Genomic DNA, 18,327 nt, shown 5'->3' with positions numbered 1-18,327 from the left:
GCTGCAAGGGAAGCTGGGGTTAGGGGAGGAGGCTTGGGTAACTCAGGAATCTGCCTCGTAATAAGCGGAAGAGAATCAAATATGGAAAGAGAATCAAATCCGGGGGTGGGGATGGGTGCAGTATATTGGAGACATCAGGAAATTGTTAGCATTGACGGCAGACGCAAGGTTGTATTTCATTTTCTCCTTTTTGCTCTTTGCATGCAGAGCAGAAGCACACAGATCAGCTTAATCTAGCTAGGGGTGGGGTGAGAAAGGAGAGCAGCGGTTTTCCCTAGCGCTCCTACCACACTGCTGCCTTCACAGAAGAACCTCCGAGCGTCTAAGCTGGGCAGATTTGTTAAATCCCTACTTAATTTCATTTGAAAATTCACCTGACAATTTCTCATGCTTGATTACGTAGAAAAATGATAGAATTGTTTCCCCTGGGACACCAGGGGATTAGTCTTCTCTCTTTGGCCTAGTGAAACTGATTTGCTTAATCTTTGTGAGGTCTGTAGGGTGTTGGTCGCTTATGGGTAACATTGTTCATTGATGCATAGTACAAAAATGAAACACAAGTTTAATCCTACTTTGTTGTCCCCCCTCCCATGTTTCAAAGGCTGATCTGAGAGTTTACGGCTCTCCAATAGGGTGTTGGCAGATTTGGTAATCATTTTTAAGATTCTTTTAAAGTTAACTTTTACATTATTCCATGTGTGCATGACCCAATATGTGGGTGGAGGTCCAGGTGCTTTTCTTCGCCCATCTTTATGTGGATCATGGGGACTGAACTCAGGTCACCCGGCTTGTGCTGCAAGACCTGTCATGTGCTGAGCTGTTCCACTGGACCCACACTATGAGCATTTTAAAAATATCAGTTTTAAATTTAAATGCAACAAGTACAAAATGCAGAAAATCCCATCCACCACAGTCCATCCATTTTCCTTTGCCATCATCTTACCATTGTATGCTAAATTCTTATACTTAGCCAATACTGATGAGTTAAGTTGGTCTAAAACATGCACCATTAAGATTTATTCAGTTTCAGCTGGGAGGTGGTGGCTCACATCTTCAGTCCCAGCACTCAGGAGGCAGAGGCAGGTGGATCTCTGAGTTTGACCCAGCTTGGTCTACAGAGTGAATTCTGGGATGGCCAGCGCTATTAAACAGAGAAACCCTGTCTCGACAACCCCCTCCCCCCAAAACTACTAGATTTTTGTCAATAAGATATATTCAGTTTCTAACTATAGTCTTTCATGTTTCAGGGTAGGTGCTATATTTTATAAATTGCATATATTTGTCTGTGTAGTGATATCATGGAACTATATAATAAATTTATATTTTACATGAAGCTTTCAGCAATGAGAACCTGTTACGGTGAGATTCCTACAGTCTTTAAGACACAAGTGTCATGTGAGGAGCATTAACTAACTTTTGTTTTTCTCTCTTATGTATTTAGTGGAACAGGTCCCGGTCGAACCCTACAAGATCCCCCTGTCTCAGGCTGAAGTCATCCAGGAGGGCAGTGATGTGACTCTCGTTGCCTGGGGCACTCAGGTCAGTAACCCTGACCACCCGCGGAGCCCACACTGTGCTGGGGCACTTTGGTTTGCGATTCCGGTGTGTTCTCTCTGTCTCTCTGATGAAGTTAGTCTCTTCATGAGGATGATGCTCATCCTTACCTCCAATATTAGTAAGATAAGAATGCTTCAAGGTGGACAGCATCGTGATTTCACATAGGCCTGTGCTGCCAAGTGATGACTTAATTCATTAACAGTTCTTTACTGCAGTGCGTGTGTGTGTGTACAGGCTGAGACATATGATCTTCTCTGAGCAAATTTAAAGTAAATGAGCCAACTTTTAAAAAATTTTTTTAATTTTGGTTTTTAGAAACAGGGTTTCTCTGTAACTTTGGAGCCTGACCTGGAACTAGCTCTTGTAGATCAGGCTGGCCTCGAACTCACAGAGATCCGCCTGCCTCTGCCTCCTGAGTGCTGAGATTAAAGGCGTGCGCCACCACCATCTGGCTCCAACTTTTCTTTTAAAGCAGGGTTTAACTTATTTTTACTTTTGGTTAATTTTTTATGTTTACAGTATCGTACAAGTATATAATGCTTTGTGACTGCTCTCATTCCCTAACCCTCTCTTATCTCTCCTTCATCCTATTGCTACTCCTTCCCCCTTATGCTGCTCGGTCTCATTCTTTGACTTATGACCTTTGACTTTGTTCTGTCACCCACAAATTTAGTTTCACCACAGGGACATCTGTGTGCACAGTGGGTTGGAACTATCCATTGGATCCTAGTGGGTTCACCAGTCTGAAAGCAGAGATTCCTCCTCCCCATAAATCTGGCAGCCATCCACAGCTGTTCAAGTTCATGGTTTTTATAGGGGTGTCTTGCTTAGAAGGTGGCGTTTTTACACCCTTCTCCCCATCTTCCAGCTCTTTCTGCCCCCTTCCACATTAGCCCTGAGTGTTAGAGATGGAACGTCTTACTAAAGGCTGAACACCCACCTGTCACTTATCTTCTGTACCTTGAGTGGCTGTGACTGTCTTTAAACAGAGTCTTAATGTTGCTCAGGTCAGGCCTTGAACTTGCTCTGCAGCTGATGTCCACGGGATGGAACTTCTGATCCTCTTGCCTATCCCTCCCACGTGCTGGGATTACAGGCTCTCACCATCATCGTGTTCAGTCCATACAGAGCAGTTTTCTTAGCTTCGTCTCTATGCTGCACACTCGTTCCTCGGAATTTACTCATCTTGTGACTAGAAGATGTAATGCCTTCTGGGTGGAGGGGAGGTGCCTGTTCAGTCCTGTGGAGATACTAAATGGGTGCACACAGCTGTGTCCGTTATGAACACCTTTGCGGCTCATATTGCATGTTGCCTCGATAGCTTTCTTACCTTGTCTTTTGCTCCCTCTCACGAGTGTTTGCTGGCCTGTGGACCCCCCTCTCGAATGACCCAATGACAGAATTATGTATCTTTCTCTTTCCTAGTGATAGTTTCATTTGACTTCTTCCAGCTGTTGCAGCAGGGCTTGGTGTCATAATTCTCTACTTCCAAACCAACTTTCCCTCTTTGTTTTTCTTTTCTTTTTTTTTTTTAAACTGGTTGACAGCCACCACATAGGATACTGAGGATTGAGCCCAGGTGTTCTGCAAGAACAGCAAGTGCTCTCAACCACTGAGCCTTCTCTCTAGTCCTGTTCTAGTTCCTAAATCTGCCCCATACTTCTTATTTGGTGTGGGTACTGGTTACTTTGTCTATAAAACCTTTTTGTCTTTAGCTTTTGGGATATATTGACTTTCTTTTTCTTTTTAATTTCTTTAGCTGTTTGTTTATTTTTAGAACTCTTTTGCTGTTTTCTTCTTTAAATGCTGGTGGTCTTGTGGGTTTTCTTTCTGTTATGCTCCCTAGCCAACCTGCCTTAGCCCCAGCTTTTACTAGCTTTTTTCTAACTGATTTCTAGATATTTTCCCTTGATTGTCTTTGTGACATGGGGATCAGCATACCTAAAACACATTTTGGAACTCTGCCAGCTTCAGAGAGTATCATTATGAATGATGCTGACATCCACCTAGACTTCCAGGGCTGAATTCTTTCAGTTATTCTCTGTGTATTTCCCCTCATTTTCAGGTTCATGTCATCCGGGAGGTGGCTTCCATGGCACGAGAAAAGCTTGGAGTGTCTTGTGAAATCATTGATCTGCGGACGATCACACCTTGGGATATGGATACAGTTTGCAAGGTATAAATATGTAACTGATGCACTGTCATTTCCTTAAGGCCCTATGTCAAGTTTTTTGACTATTTACAAAGAACCATTTTGGAATCGTGAGTTGCATGAGTGTTTTCTACTAGTTTCAAACTTTCACTCCTGAGATGTGAGTGGAAATAGGTGTTGCCTAATGAGTTTGATGTTCAACCAACCAGATACCAGTAGTCTATCTTTACCTTTCGTGGTTTCCTCTGTTTAAAATAGCTCAATATTGTTCACGTAGGCAATTCAGATTGGATCTTTGAGAAACAGAGTGGTGCCTAGAGGGGGTATCAGGAGTCACCTGTGCAGTTAACGTCTCATTGGCTAGGTTCAGCAAGCTGGGTTTGAACCAGTAAGGTAAATAGTTTGGCTCTATTTTCAAAGTCTTTTCTCTGTAATAAAGCACATTATTATTGAGGAAATAGTTATATAGCTCTAGTTATATCCCTTTGATCCTGTGGACCACAGATTGAATATTATATTGTGTAACTATGGCTATTCTGAATTAGAGTTTCTGTCCTGATGTTTACGTTGCTGATGCCCTTATTAGTAAGTAAGTTCACCCAGTTGTCTTTGAAGAACAGAGCTGAGTTTTCAGATACTTTATAACGGGTATCCTATACACTGACTTTTGCGTGGCTTATCCCTCCAACATTGTGTCCTTTTTCAATTGCCTATTTTATTTTATTTTTTTTGAGATTCCCTTTCTTCTCTCCAAATCCTCCCACATAACCCTCTTTGCTCTCTTTCAAATTCATGGCCTCTTTTTTCATTAATTATTGTTGCATACAAATATGTATACGTATATACATATATAGTCCTAAACATATAAATACAACTTCCTCAGTCTGTATAATGTTCCTTGTATATATGTTTCAGTTGGATTACTCTTCTGTGGGGAAGACCATTTCTTCCACTCATCATATTCCTTAGTTGCCTATTTCCTTGTCTTGGGTTGAAGCCTCTTGGGTTTTCTTCCATCCTCATTTGCATGTCTATTGTCCTTCTTCAGCTCACATTTGGTCTGCCATGTTAGGGAGATTTTATAGGTGTAGCTGCTGACATTACTGGAAGACACAATCTTATAACAAACTCCCTGATCCTCTCTATGGCTCTTACAATCTTTCTGTTACCTCCCTACCGCCCCCCCCCCCCCACACACACACCGAATTTAGGTGTGGGAGTTGGTTTATCTCTGCTTCTGTTGGGACTCAGCTCCACAACTCTGCATTTTGATTGGCTGTAGTTATCTGTAATGGTCTCTGTTAGGATTTAGTGGCAGAATATCTTGATGAGCTGGGGCCAAGGTGTGTTTCAAGGAGATCATACCAAGCAGTGTGATCATGTGAGAGGCTTATTGGGGTAGAGGAGAGTGAAAGATCATCTTGGAGTGGGGACACGAAAGAGAGACAGATAGACAGAGACTAGGAGACAGAGAAGGAGCAAGAGAATCATCTAGGATGGCAAAGACCTTTGTAAGAGTTGGTGACAAGTGATGACGTAGCTTCTGTGTGGTTGATTCCCTGAGGATAGCCTGGGGGAACATCTGCTTTCTAATAGTCTCCATCTATTGCAAAGAGAAATTTCCTTTATGAGGGGTAGGGCTACATTTTTCTATATGTTTAAGGACAAATATTTAGGATGTAGTTAGGGATTATGCTGATTTTGTAAAGTGGTGGTTGTAGGTTCTTCTCCAAGAGGCATGACTTCACTAGCCCTGGGTAATTGGCTAGGTTCCTAGTACCAGGCATGGTTTCCTTCTGGTTGAGTTGGTCTTTAGTCCAATTAGAAGAGCTGTTGGTTACCGCCAAGGTGTGTGAGCCTATACTACACCCTCAGAGCTATCACTCTACACTGATTGTTGTGGTGGTTCATAGGTATCATAGCTGGGTTGATGGTTGGTTGCTTCTTCCTTTGGAAGAGTGCATGGTGCCTCCTGGTGCCATGAAAGCCAGTCTTCGAGGAGAAGACATTTGGGTCAGTTTCAGCTCAGGGGCCTCTGGACTCTGTTTTTGATGTGCATGGTGTCTTCAGCAATAGAGACTTAGCTTCCCTCTCTGTGGGGCAAGCAAGAGCAGTAGTAATGCATTGGGAGTCTCTTGGATAACCTTGACCAATGACCCAGATGAGGCCTTCTTAGGACTGGTGTTGGGCTTTTTATGTTAAATGATTTTTGGCTCTTGGAGAGAATATTGTCAGCACAAATTAGAAAATTTTATTTAAACTCTATGTAATTTAAACACAGACTTATATGTATTACAGGTTTTTATTTTTTTTTTAGGTTGTTAACTCCTTATGGCTTTTTTTCTGGAGAGCTCACAGTAATGTCACATTGGTCTAGGGTTTTCTTTATGTATGATTATTGGAAATGAACTCAGTTCCTCACACAGATGTTGTAATAGGAGCGGCGGCGGGGCTGCGTCTCCGGCACCCCGGCTGCCTGGCTAGCTTATGCCCCGAAATAACAACACACAAACTGTAGTCTTTTAAACACTGCCTGGCCCATTAGTTTCAGCCTCTTAACCCATTTCTAATAATCTATTTAGCACCACGAGGTGCGCTTACCAGGAAAGATTCAGCATGTCTGACCTGGTGGCTGGCTGCATCGCCGTCTGCCTCAGAGAGCAGAGTTATCGCGTCTGCCCGGGAGAGGGGAGCATGGTGTCTCTGAGCTCACTTCTTCTTCCTCCCAGCATTCTGTTCTGTTTACTCTACCCACCTATGTTCTAACCTATCAGGGCAAGCAGTTTCTTTATTTAATTAACCAATGACCTTCCTCCATCACACAGATAATAACAATGAAGGTTTTCTAATTCTTTATTTAGTAATTTTAAACAATTTTGTATCTTTATAGGAATTCGATCCAGAATTTATTTATAAAACTGTTAGGAATATTTAATCTGTTTGTTTTTTAGTTCTTCTATGTGAGTGTATATCTGTCATCCACTGTCTGTTTTTTGCTGACCCCAGCTGTTTTTTGTATGTATTTTCATCTGTTCTTTTGGATTGACCTACTATTTGTAATTTACAGTTTCTACTGGCTTGGCAATCTGCAATCTTTCACTATTATTTCATTCATTACAATAGCAATTATAACATGCATCTCTGATTATCATGATAAATATGTTATACTTCACTCACAATCTCAAATTTGGCAGTCAAGTTTTTACCATAAATTAAAACTTTTCCTTAATCCTGAGTTTATTTGATATACCCCAGTCCTGTGATTCCCTTGGCAACCTCCAAAACTCAGCTGTGCATGCAGAGGATATGTACACATATATCCACATATACTCAGACACACACACTAACCCACTATATACATTCTTTCACACACACACTCCTACATACACATATATCCACATATACTCAGACACACACACTCACCCACTATATACATTCTTTAACACACACTCCTACATACACATATATCCACATATACTCAGATACACACACTCACCCACTATATGCATTCTTTAACACACACTCCTATGTACACATATATCCACATGTACTCAGACACACACACTAACCACTATATACATTCTTTCACACACACTCCCATGTACACATATATCTACATATACTCAGATGTGCACACTAACCCACTATATAAATTCTTTCACACATACATACGCTCAAACATATTAACTCACATGCACACACATATCCTCAGATAAATAAACACACATTCAGTTGTTGAAGGGAGGCTGCTTGTCCCTGGCTGCTCAGCCCTGAAATAATCACACAGAAACTATATTATTTAAGTCACTCCTTGGCCCATTAGCTTTAGCTTCTTATTGGCTAACTCTTACATATTAATTTAACCCAGTTCTATTAATCTGTGTATTGCCATGTGGCTGTGGCTTACTGGCTAAAGTTCCAGCATATGTCTCCAGTGGGGCTACATGGCTTCTCCTAACTCTACCTTCTTCTTCCCAGCATTCAGTTTAGTTTTCCCTGCTTACCTAAGTTTTGCCCTATCAACAGGCCAAAGCAGTTTCTTTATTCACTAATTGTATTCACAAAATGCAGAGAGAATTCAACATCATTCAGTCACACACATACATGTGTATAGTAATAGTCACACAGATAGTCACAGTCTCTTAAGGTTTCTATTGCTTTGAAGAGACACCATGGCCATGGTAACTCAAAAAGAAAAACATTTAATGGGGGTGGCTTACATTTTCAGAGATTTAGTCTATTATCATCATGGTGGGACATGGCATCATGCGGGAAGACATGGTGCTGGAGAAGGAGCTGAGAGTCCTCCATCTTGACCCATAGACAAGAGTAAATGGCCTGAGTATCAAACTAAGGAAAGTTTGAGTAAAGGAGACCTCAAAGCCCACCCCCACAGTGGCACACTTCCTCTAACAAGACCATACCTACTACAATAAAGCCACACCTCCTAATAATGCCCTATGAACTTATGGGGGCCAATTACATTCAAACTACCACACATATACACACAAACATAGTCATATACATATATATATATATATATATACTCACAAACATACACTTATACTCTCAGACATAAACATAGACACATACTCATATAAACACATACACTCAGATATACATGTAGACACATAAACACATTCACTTATGCAAATACAACACACAGATATCCACTCGTATACATAGAATTATAAGTAGATACTCAGACATATACCTATACATACATTTACACACACATTTTCTTATATTCTTTCAAATTCACATGCATACACACACAATATTCTTGTACACAGACATATGCTTATTCTCTCTCTCTCTCTCTTTCTCTCTCTCTCTCACACACACACACACACACACACACACACACAGACACACACACACACTTATAAACAATAGGCCAGGGCTGAAAAAAAAAACCACCAACTCTTCCGAAGTCACTTTCCTATGCTAGGTGCTGAGTCATGTGTTGCATATATCACTTTTACTTTTAATGACATTTTCTGATGGAGCACTCCAAAAGCTTATGCTAATATATAATGAATAAAGCTGGGGGATCCAATTTTGTCCTCTGACAAAACACAACTACTAAAAAATATGACTACATTTTGGTAGCTGTAGAATTCATAAAGATGAGGAAAAGCTTAACTTGAATTAAGCAAAAAAAAAAAAAGCAAAACAGCAACAACAAAAACAAAAACAGCCCATACTTTTAGTATGCTTTGTTATAGGGTTCTCCTCTTTATAATCATCTCTAGGGGCTGGAGGGATTGCCCCTGGGGTAAGAACTCTTGCTGTTCTTGCAGAGGGCCTGAGTTTGATTTCCAGCATCCACATGGTAGCTCAAAAACTGCCTGTCATTTCAATTCAGAGCCTCGGACCCCATCTTCTGGCCTCTGTGGGTATTAGGCACACACCTGGCACACATATATACATGCAGAACCCTCACAAAATAAAAATAAATAAGTTATCTCTAATTCCTAGGAGAAAAGGCTAAGTATTAAAAGTTTTTCCCTTTTGATATCATGAAAGGAAAACGGGAATTCTACAAGGATAAGCAATGAAGAGAGTCATAAACAGATCCAAAGCCATCAAGGACTGCCAAGCTGGCTTCCACTGTCAAATTGGAGGGCCATCAACCAGAAAAATCAGCACGATGAAAGTAGCCCCACACAAAACCAAGATAATGATACTAACAAGCCAGAGGCCTCCTTCCCTGGAAACCTGTGATCTTCTCTTTCATCTTCCTGAGGTGAACGGAGCCTTAAGAACAGTGGCTCTGCCATCTAGGGTCACATACAGATGCAACTAGTACATCCTCTAAAGGGAGGCACAAACCAAGTTGATAAAAATATCAATAATGTCCCTTTCTTCCTCTGGCTGCCTCTCTTTGCTCTCATGATACGAATTTGGTATGTTACGTTTGTGTTTTGCTCTAAAGGTCTTTAAATCCGTTTTGAATACAGAAGCTGTAAATACGGTTAAATAAAATTCTGAAGATAATTTTCCTGATTGCATCTCAGGGCACAGACTCCCTCATCCCACCAGGACCAAACCTGGTATCTCCTTGCGAAAATACCAGCTACACTAACAATACAGGTCCAAGTGGGACAGATAATGTGGCAAGCAAGAAGCTAACTGTGGTTTAGCTAGGGTTTGACTCTTTGCTCAAAGAGAGAAATCCCAGTGTCTAACTTGATTTGACAAAGCTTCAATTATTTTCAGGGAACCATAAATAATTTTATGTTAACTACAACTACAAGGGTTTAAGATATTGTTAAAAGTACTTGTATCCAAGTCAAGTGTTTGACCGATGTCAGGTAGATTCACAAAAAGCCTTGCTAGTCTCAAATCTATTCAATCACAGCACAACTTTCTTCCAAGATCTCCTTGCTCTGCACTTTTATGGCAGAATATCTGCTAGTTATTTTCATGTAAATTTTCCAAGAAACAGCAGCGCTGTTGCTACTACTATTTTTCTGCTAACTGGACATAGTTAATCTGACTTGTACTGACTTATTGTTACACCTATAGATTAACCCACCTCCTAGCCCTCATCAGAGAAGTTTCTTTTTACAGCAGAAAGAGATTCCTAGAGAACCATCATTGGCAAGGTTCAGAGAATTAGACTGCATAATTCCCTATATGAAAGCCGCCCCCATCCAAGGCTCAGGGATCATTGTAGAAAAGGGAGCAGAAAGAGCCAGAGAGTATGGAGGACTACAAGGACAGAGTGTCTGGACACAGCAGATGTACATATGCAATTACAACGGTTGTGCCAGCGTGCACAAGCCCTGTACAGGTCAAAGCCGGTACAAATCCGACATGGAGAGGGGGAGGTGAACATGAACCCCACCCTAGCAGTTGTTAGCTGCTGGGAGGGAAAGTGAGGGAGAGTTCATTTGCCCCATGAGTGTCCGGGAATTAGCTCCCACTCGGCAGGACACGCTCCAGTGGAAGCCACACACCCAAAAATATTTGGGCAGCACAATCTGGTCTTGATGGGTTTTAAAAAATAAGGTTCTGTGCTTAGTTTTTACTGTTTTGCTTTCTAAATTTAATTTTATGTTGTTTCCATAACATTTTTGCCTAACTAAGCTTGAAAACCAATGATCATGCTTAGTAATCGAGACATGTGCATTGGTTAGAGGAGAGGTATTTTTCTCATGGGAGAGAAGCCCATGTTTACTGCTCAGACCTTTTTCGATCCTGCTGTGCTTTGTCTGCCATTTGTCCTCCCATCTCCTAGTCCACACTGCAGCTGTGCCGCTGTCATCTCCTAGTCCACACTGCAGCTGTGCCGCTGTCATCTCCTAGTCCACACTGCACTGTGTCCACTGTCATCTCCTAGTCCACAAGCTGTGTCCACTGTCATCTCCTAGTCCACACTGCACTGTGTCCACTGTCATCTCCTAGTCCACACTGCACTGTGTCCACTGTCATCTCCTAGTCCACACTGCACTGTGTCCACTGTCATCTCCTAGTCCACACTGCACTGTGTCCACTGTCATCTCCTAGTCCACACTGCACTGTGTCCACTGTCATCTCCTAGTCCACACTGCACTGTGTCCACTGTCATCTCCTAGTCCACACTGCACTGTGTCCACTGTCATCTCCTAGTCCACACTGCAGCTGTGTCCACTGTCATCTCCTAGTCCACACTGCAGCTGTGCTGCTGTCATCTCCTAGTCCACACTGCACTGTGTCCACTGTCATCTCCTAGTCCACACTGCAGCTGTGCCGCTGTCATCTCCTAGTCCACACTGCACTGTGTCCACTGTCATCTCCTAGTCCACACTGCAGCTGTGTCCACTGTCATCTCCTAGTCCACACTGCAGCTGTGCCGCTGTCATCTCCTAGTCCACACTGCACTGTGTCCACTGTCATCTCCTAGTCCATACTGCAGCTGTGCCGCTGTCATCTAGTCCACACTGCACTGTGTCCACTGTCATCTAGTCCACACTGCACTGTGTCCACTGTCATCTCCTAGTCCACACTGCACTGTGTCCACTGTCATCTCCTAGTCCACACTGCACTGTGTCCACTGTCATCTCCTAGTCCACACTGCACTGTGTCCACTGTCATCTCCTAGTCCACACTGCAGCTGTGTCCACTGTCATCTCCTAGTCCACACTGCACTGTGTCCACTGTCATCTCCTAGTCCACAAGCTGTGTCCGCTGTCATCTCCTAGTCCACACTGCACTGTGTCCACTGTCATCTCCTAGTCCACAAGCTGTGTCCGCTGTCATCTCCTAGTCCACACTGCAGCTGTGTCCACTGTCATCTAGTCCACACTGCACTGTGTCCACTGTCATTTCCTAGTCCACACTGCACTGTGTCCACTGTCATCTCCTAGTCCACACTGCACTGTGTCCACTGTCATCTCCTAGTCCACACTGCACTGTGTCCACTGTCATCTCCTAGTCCACACTGCAGCTGTGTCCACTGTCATCTCCTAGTCCACACTGCAGCTGTGCCGCTGTCATCTCCTAGTCCACACTGCACTGTGTCCACTGTCATCTCCTAGTCCACACTGCAGCTGTGCCGCTGTCATCTCCTAGTCCACACTGCACTGTGTCCACTGTCATCTCCTAGTCCACAAGCTGTGTCCACTGTCATCTCCTAGTCCACACTGCACTGTGTCCACTGTCATCTCCTAGTCCACACTGCACTGTGTCCACTGTCATCTCCTAGTCCACACTGCACTGTGTCCACTGTCATCTCCTAGTCCACACTGCACTGTGTCCACTGTCATCTCCTAGTCCACACTGCACTGTGTCCACTGTCATCTCCTAGTCCACACTGCACTGTGTCCACTGTCATCTCCTAGTCCACACTGCAGCTGTGTCCACTGTCATCTCCTAGTCCACACTGCAGCTGTGCCGCTGTCATCTCCTAGTCCACACTGCACTGTGTCCACTGTCATCTCCTAGTCCACACTGCAGCTGTGCCGCTGTCATCTCCTAGTCCACACTGCACTGTGTCCACTGTCATCTCCTAGTCCACACTGCAGCTGTGTCCACTGTCATCTCCTAGTCCACACTGCAGCTGTGCCGCTGTCATCTCCTAGTCCACACTGCACTGTGTCCACTGTCATCTCCTAGTCCATACTGCAGCTGTGCCGCTGTCATCTAGTCCACACTGCACTGTGTCCACTGTCATCTAGTCCACACTGCACTGTGTCCACTGTCATCTCCTAGTCCACACTGCACTGTGTCCACTGTCATTTCCTAGTCCACACTGCACTGTGTCCACTGTCATCTCCTAGTCCACACTGCACTGTGTCCACTGTCATCTCCTAGTCCACACTGCAGCTGTGTCCACTGTCATCTCCTAGTCCACACTGCACTGTGTCCACTGTCATCTCCTAGTCCACAAGCTGTGTCCGCTGTCATCTCCTAGTCCACACTGCACTGTGTCCACTGTCATCTCCTAGTCCACAAGCTGTGTCCGCTGTCATCTCCTAGTCCACACTGCAGCTGTGTCCACTGTCATCTAGTCCACACTGCACTGTGTCCACTGTCATTTCCTAGTCCACACTGCACTGTGTCCACTGTCATCTCCTAGTCCACACTGCACTGTGTCCACTGTCATCTCCTAGTCCACACTGCACTGTGTCCACTGTCATCTCCTAGTCCACACTGCAGCTGTGTCCACTGTCATCTCCTAGTCCACACTGCAGCTGTGCCGCTGTCATCTCCTAGTCCACACTGCACTGTGTCCACTGTCATCTCCTAGTCCACACTGCAGCTGTGCCGCTGTCATCTCCTAGTCCACACTGCACTGTGTCCACTGTCATCTCCTAGTCCACACTGCAGCTGTGTCCACTGTCATCTCCTAGTCCACACTGCAGCTGTGCCGCTGTCATCTCCTAGTCCACACTGCACTGTGTCCACTGTCATCTCCTAGTCCATACTGCAGCTGTGCCGCTGTCATCTAGTCCACACTGCACTGTGTCCACTGTCATCTAGTCCACACTGCACTGTGTCCACTGTCATCTCCTAGTCCAAACTGCACTGTGTCCACTGTCATTTCCTAGTCCACACTGCACTGTGTCCACTGTCATCTCCTAGTCCACACTGCACTGTGTCCACTGTCATCTCCTAGTCCACACTGCAGCTGTGTCCACTGTCATCTCCTAGTCCACACTGCACTGTGTCCACTGTCATCTCCTAGTCCACAAGCTGTGTCTGCTGTCATCTCCTAGTCCACACTGCACTGTGTCCACTGTCATCTCCTAGTCCACAAGCTGTGTCCGCTGTCATCTCCTAGTCCACACTGCAGCTGTGTCCACTGTCATTTCCTAGTCCACACTGCACTGTGTCCACTGTCATCTCCTAGTCCACACTGCACTGTGTCCACTGTCATCTAGTCCACACTGCACTGTGTCCACTGTCATCTAGTCCACACTGCACTGTGTCCACTGTCATCTAGTCCACACTGCACTGTGTCCACTGTCATCTCCTAGTCCACACTGCACTGTGTCCACTGTCATCTCCTAGTCCACACTGCACTGTGTCCACTGTCATCTCCTAGTCCACACTGCACTGTGTCCACTGTCATCTCCTAGTCCACACTGCACTGTGTCCACTGTCATCTCCTAGTCCACACTGCACTGTGTCCACTGTCATCTCCTAGTCCACACTGCACTGTGTCCACTGTCATCTCCTAGTCCACACTGCACTGTGTCCACTGTCATCTCCTAGTCCACACTGCAGCTGTGTCCACTGTCATCTCCTAGTCCACACTGCACTGTGTCCACTGTCATCTCCTAGTCCACAAGCTGTGTCCACTGTCATTTCCTAGTCCACACTGCAGCTCTGCTACCATCATTTCCTAGTCCACACTGCAGAATAAAAACAGATTTTATTTATTTGTTTATTTTTTGATTTTCTATTCTGTTAGGCTGTATTAAGGGGCCTCGTGGAGCTCCCTGCTTTTTTACCTCATAAGGCTAGAAATGACAGTGTGTAACCAGAAGAGGGCGCTCCCATGCCTTGATCATAGCAATTCTCCAAACCACCAGTAATAAATCGTCACTTGTGTTTTAAAATTTGTATTATTACTTTATAGGTATGGCTTTATTATGTAGTCTTACTGGCCTGGAACTCACAGAGATCCACCTGCCTCTGCTTCCTGAGTGCTGTGGTTAGCAATGTGTGCCACCACTCCTGATGGGTACCCCCCCCCCCCCCACACACACACAAGGCTTCTCTGTGTAGCTCTAAGTGTCCCGGAACTTGCTTGATAGACCAGGCTGGCCTCAAACTTACAGAGATCCGCCTGTCTCTGCATCCCCAGTGCTGGGATTAAGGCCTACAACACCACTGCCTGGCTGGGCAACTTTTCTTAGCTGAACAATTCCTTGCGTTTTTTTCTGTAGTTCCTGTTCATGGTTTGGGGAGGCTTTTAGGACTGAGTGTAAAACCTTGCTACATGCTTGCCACTCCATCGTCAGGTGTTGTCCGCCCTGGGGAGTCTGTCTTCTGTCACTGTCTGACTTTTTTCTGTGCTTAGGGTAGAGGTCAGCAGTGTCAGGTTCTCCCCCCCCCCCCCCCCCCCCAGGGCAGCATTCTTTCCTATCAAAATGCTTTGTCAGGCATTGTGGTCAAATCAAAGACTGTAGAAAATGGAGTTCCTCTTTTACCTCTTGTTTTGTACAGGTGTTCTGTCTCTGTAGTTACAGGTCTTGTTTCCTTAACCTATGCTAGTTGCATTGTTCTCTAATCATAATGAACGCCCTGCTATTTTCCCAGCATTGTAGGTAGAGCATATTCATGCTGAGAAAGAAAGAGAGAGAGAGAGAGAGAGAGAGAGAGAGAGAGGAGAAAGTTCATGTTCTTCCTAGGTGGAGCTGAGATTTGATGAGTCTTGGAAAGCATAGCTGACAGGTTCTCTCCTCTGGGGACTTATTTTTTTCTGACTGACTTTCCCATTGTCTTCCCACCCCTCTTTAGCCTGACCTCCCGTGTTTTCAGGCTCCTTGCAGCTCTATAGGAGCCGGTGTCTCTCTGTGAGTTGTAGTTTCTGATTTCCTCATCCATTTCATTTCTCTTACTCTGTGCTTTGTCTTTGTTCTTCACAGCCAGTGGATGTAGCATGATGCAGTCATGACCTGAAATGCATTTGTGTGTTGGGGTTTTGAGACAGACTTGCTGTGTGCAGCTCTGTTGGTCTGGGACCCACTAAATAGATTCAGTTGACCTTGAACTCTTGGTAATCCCTCTGCCTCTGCTTCCTGAGTGCTGGAATTTTAAAGAGTGTGCTAACACACTCAATTTAGAAATTAATTTCATGTCCCATGATAGTAAGACTTTCTATTTATCCAGAGTTTCCTTGAGTCTCAGTTTCCTAGCATTTGACTAAGAGTTATGAAGAAGGTAGAGAAAAATAAGCACTTTAAGCACTGTGAAGTTGTTGTACTAGAGCGTTTGGATAAGAGCAAATGCCTATTTTGCTACCGTGGCGTTCTACCTGGTGTTCTAAATACATCCTTACCATGAAGAGGTTCATTTCTCTCCTTGAGGTGTGTATGACAGTACTTAACAGTGTGAGTAGGGTGAAGTGTCAGGTATGTTGTTAGATAAACAGGTTTTGCTGGGTTCCTGCATGGTACTAGTGTTTTGCTTATAATCCTTCATCTCCTTTTGTTTACACCAGTTTGTTGCAGCAGGCTGCTTGCTGGTTCCCGGCTGCTCAGCCCCGAAATAATCACACAGAAACTATATTATTTGTAATACTCTTTGGCCAATAGCTTAAGCATATTTCTGGCTAACTCTTACATTTTAATTTAACCCATCTCTATTAATCTGTGCATCACTACGAGGTCATGGCCTACCAGCAAAGTTTTAGTGTGTGTGTCTCTGGTGGAGGCTCCATGACTTCTCCTCGACTCTGTCTACTTTTCTCCCAGCATTCAATTTAATTTTCTCTGCCTATATACCCTATCAGGCCAAACCAGTTTCTTCATTAACTAAGGGTAATCACAGCATACAGAGGGGACTTTCATATTGCCTCCCCTTTTCTGTTTACATAAAAAGGAAGGCTTTAACTTTAACATGGTAAAATTACATATAATAAGACAGGTATCAAGCAGGAATTATAGTTACAATATTTATATCTGCTTTATCTTTTATCATAATTCTACCTATTCTTCAACTCCATCAAAGACTTCAGAAGGATATAGTATTACCTAAGTAAACAGGAAGTTCATTGTAGGCAACTTCCAAAACTCTAGAATTGACAGAAACATCTTGCTGCCTGGACAATCACCTAAAGTTCTTCTGTACCATTGGGGCATCCGTCTTTAGTCTATATGCTTATAGTATCCAACAGACTTTTCCATGAAGCAGGAAATTTCAAAGAAAGTTCCACCTATATTGGCAGTTTGTCAGTCACTTTCTTCTGTGTCCTGCAGAATGTCTTGCAGACTCTTTCATGAAGCAGGAACCCTGAAGGATCATCTCACCTTTAGGCAAGTTCAGCAGTCATTTCTCTGTGGGTCCTGCATGCTCAGTTCACATAGCATACCTTCAAGCAGTCCAGGCAAGAGCAGTTTCCTGCCCAAATGGCTAACAAACTCCATAAGGAGCCTTTTTGATGCCCATCAACATCTTGAAGTAGATTGGTGTTGCCAGGAGCAGATGTGTCTCATTGTCATGAAAAGTCCTAAATTTTTAAAACGTTTTAAATGCCATATTCTGAAGATCTCTGAGAGATTCGAAGAATACCTATCTAACAGAAATATATCTCTGTACATCTAGAACTTAAGTGGCAGCATTACTAGGGTATATATGGTCCTGCCTGCTTTCCCCACCCAGTCTGACATGGTAGAGCTATTTGTTGCCTTTGAGAGCCCCATTTTAGGCATACAGCCAGTCTATGTTGCCATTAAGCAAGTTGTAGCATTCTGTTTACAAACCCCATTTAAATGCTTGGCCACCTGAAAAAGCCAGAGGTTGCATTAGCAGGACAGCCCAGGAAGTCACACACCAGTCTTAATGATGTCATTAACTAATGTTCTGTTAGGGTATTTTTTATATTATTTTCTAATTTCTTACACTAGATTTAGAAAATAATAGAATAGCTATGTCCCTTGGTTCTTATTTTTCCCCACCGTTTGATTGTTTGAGGATTTCATACTTGTATATAATATGTTGATCAAATCTACCCCCACTTTTTCTCCCTTATCAGTCCTGCCCTTCTTTCCCAACTCAATGTGTTCACCTTTAAAGCCACCTAGCTCTCTCAGTGACACCACCATGTGCCTGAGTGTAGGGCCATCTCTGGATATGGGTAGCTTCTCAGGGGCCACAACCCTGAAGAAAATAGATTGATCCCCCCATAGCCATCAGTTGACAATAGTATTGATCCCCCTATAGCCATCAGTTGACAATAGCATTGATCCCCCCCATAGCCATCAGTTGACAATAGCATTGATCCCCCCCATAGCCATCAGTTGACAATAGCATTGATCCCCCCATAGCCATCAGTTGACAATAGCATTGATCCCCCCCATAGCCATCAGTTGACAATAGCATTGATCCCCCCATAGCCATCAGTTGACAATAGCATTGATCCCCCCATAGTCATCAGTTGACAACAGCATTGATCCCCCCAT

General features: G+C 43.9%; 1 protein-coding gene across 2 annotated transcripts in view; it reads left to right on the top strand.

Moving 5' to 3' along the window:
• Window positions 1–18,327, top strand: part of Bckdhb (branched chain keto acid dehydrogenase E1 subunit beta) — a 174,971-nt gene that overhangs the window by 62,695 nt on the left and 93,949 nt on the right. For both annotated transcript variants that reach the window (XM_041679643.1, XM_041679644.1), the window contains exons 7-8: window positions 1,442–1,539; window positions 3,623–3,733. In XM_041679643.1, the coding sequence (XP_041535577.1) occupies window positions 1,442–1,539; window positions 3,623–3,733 (209 nt within the window). The remainder of the gene's footprint in view (window positions 1–1,441; window positions 1,540–3,622; window positions 3,734–18,327) is intronic.

This window comes from Microtus oregoni, unplaced genomic scaffold (genome assembly GCF_018167655.1).
Source record: "Microtus oregoni isolate MIOR12 unplaced genomic scaffold, Mior012 000032F_ref0000030, whole genome shotgun sequence".
Taxonomy (NCBI): Eukaryota; Metazoa; Chordata; class Mammalia; order Rodentia; family Cricetidae; genus Microtus; species Microtus oregoni.
This window is presented reverse-complemented; position numbering and strand designations above follow the sequence as displayed.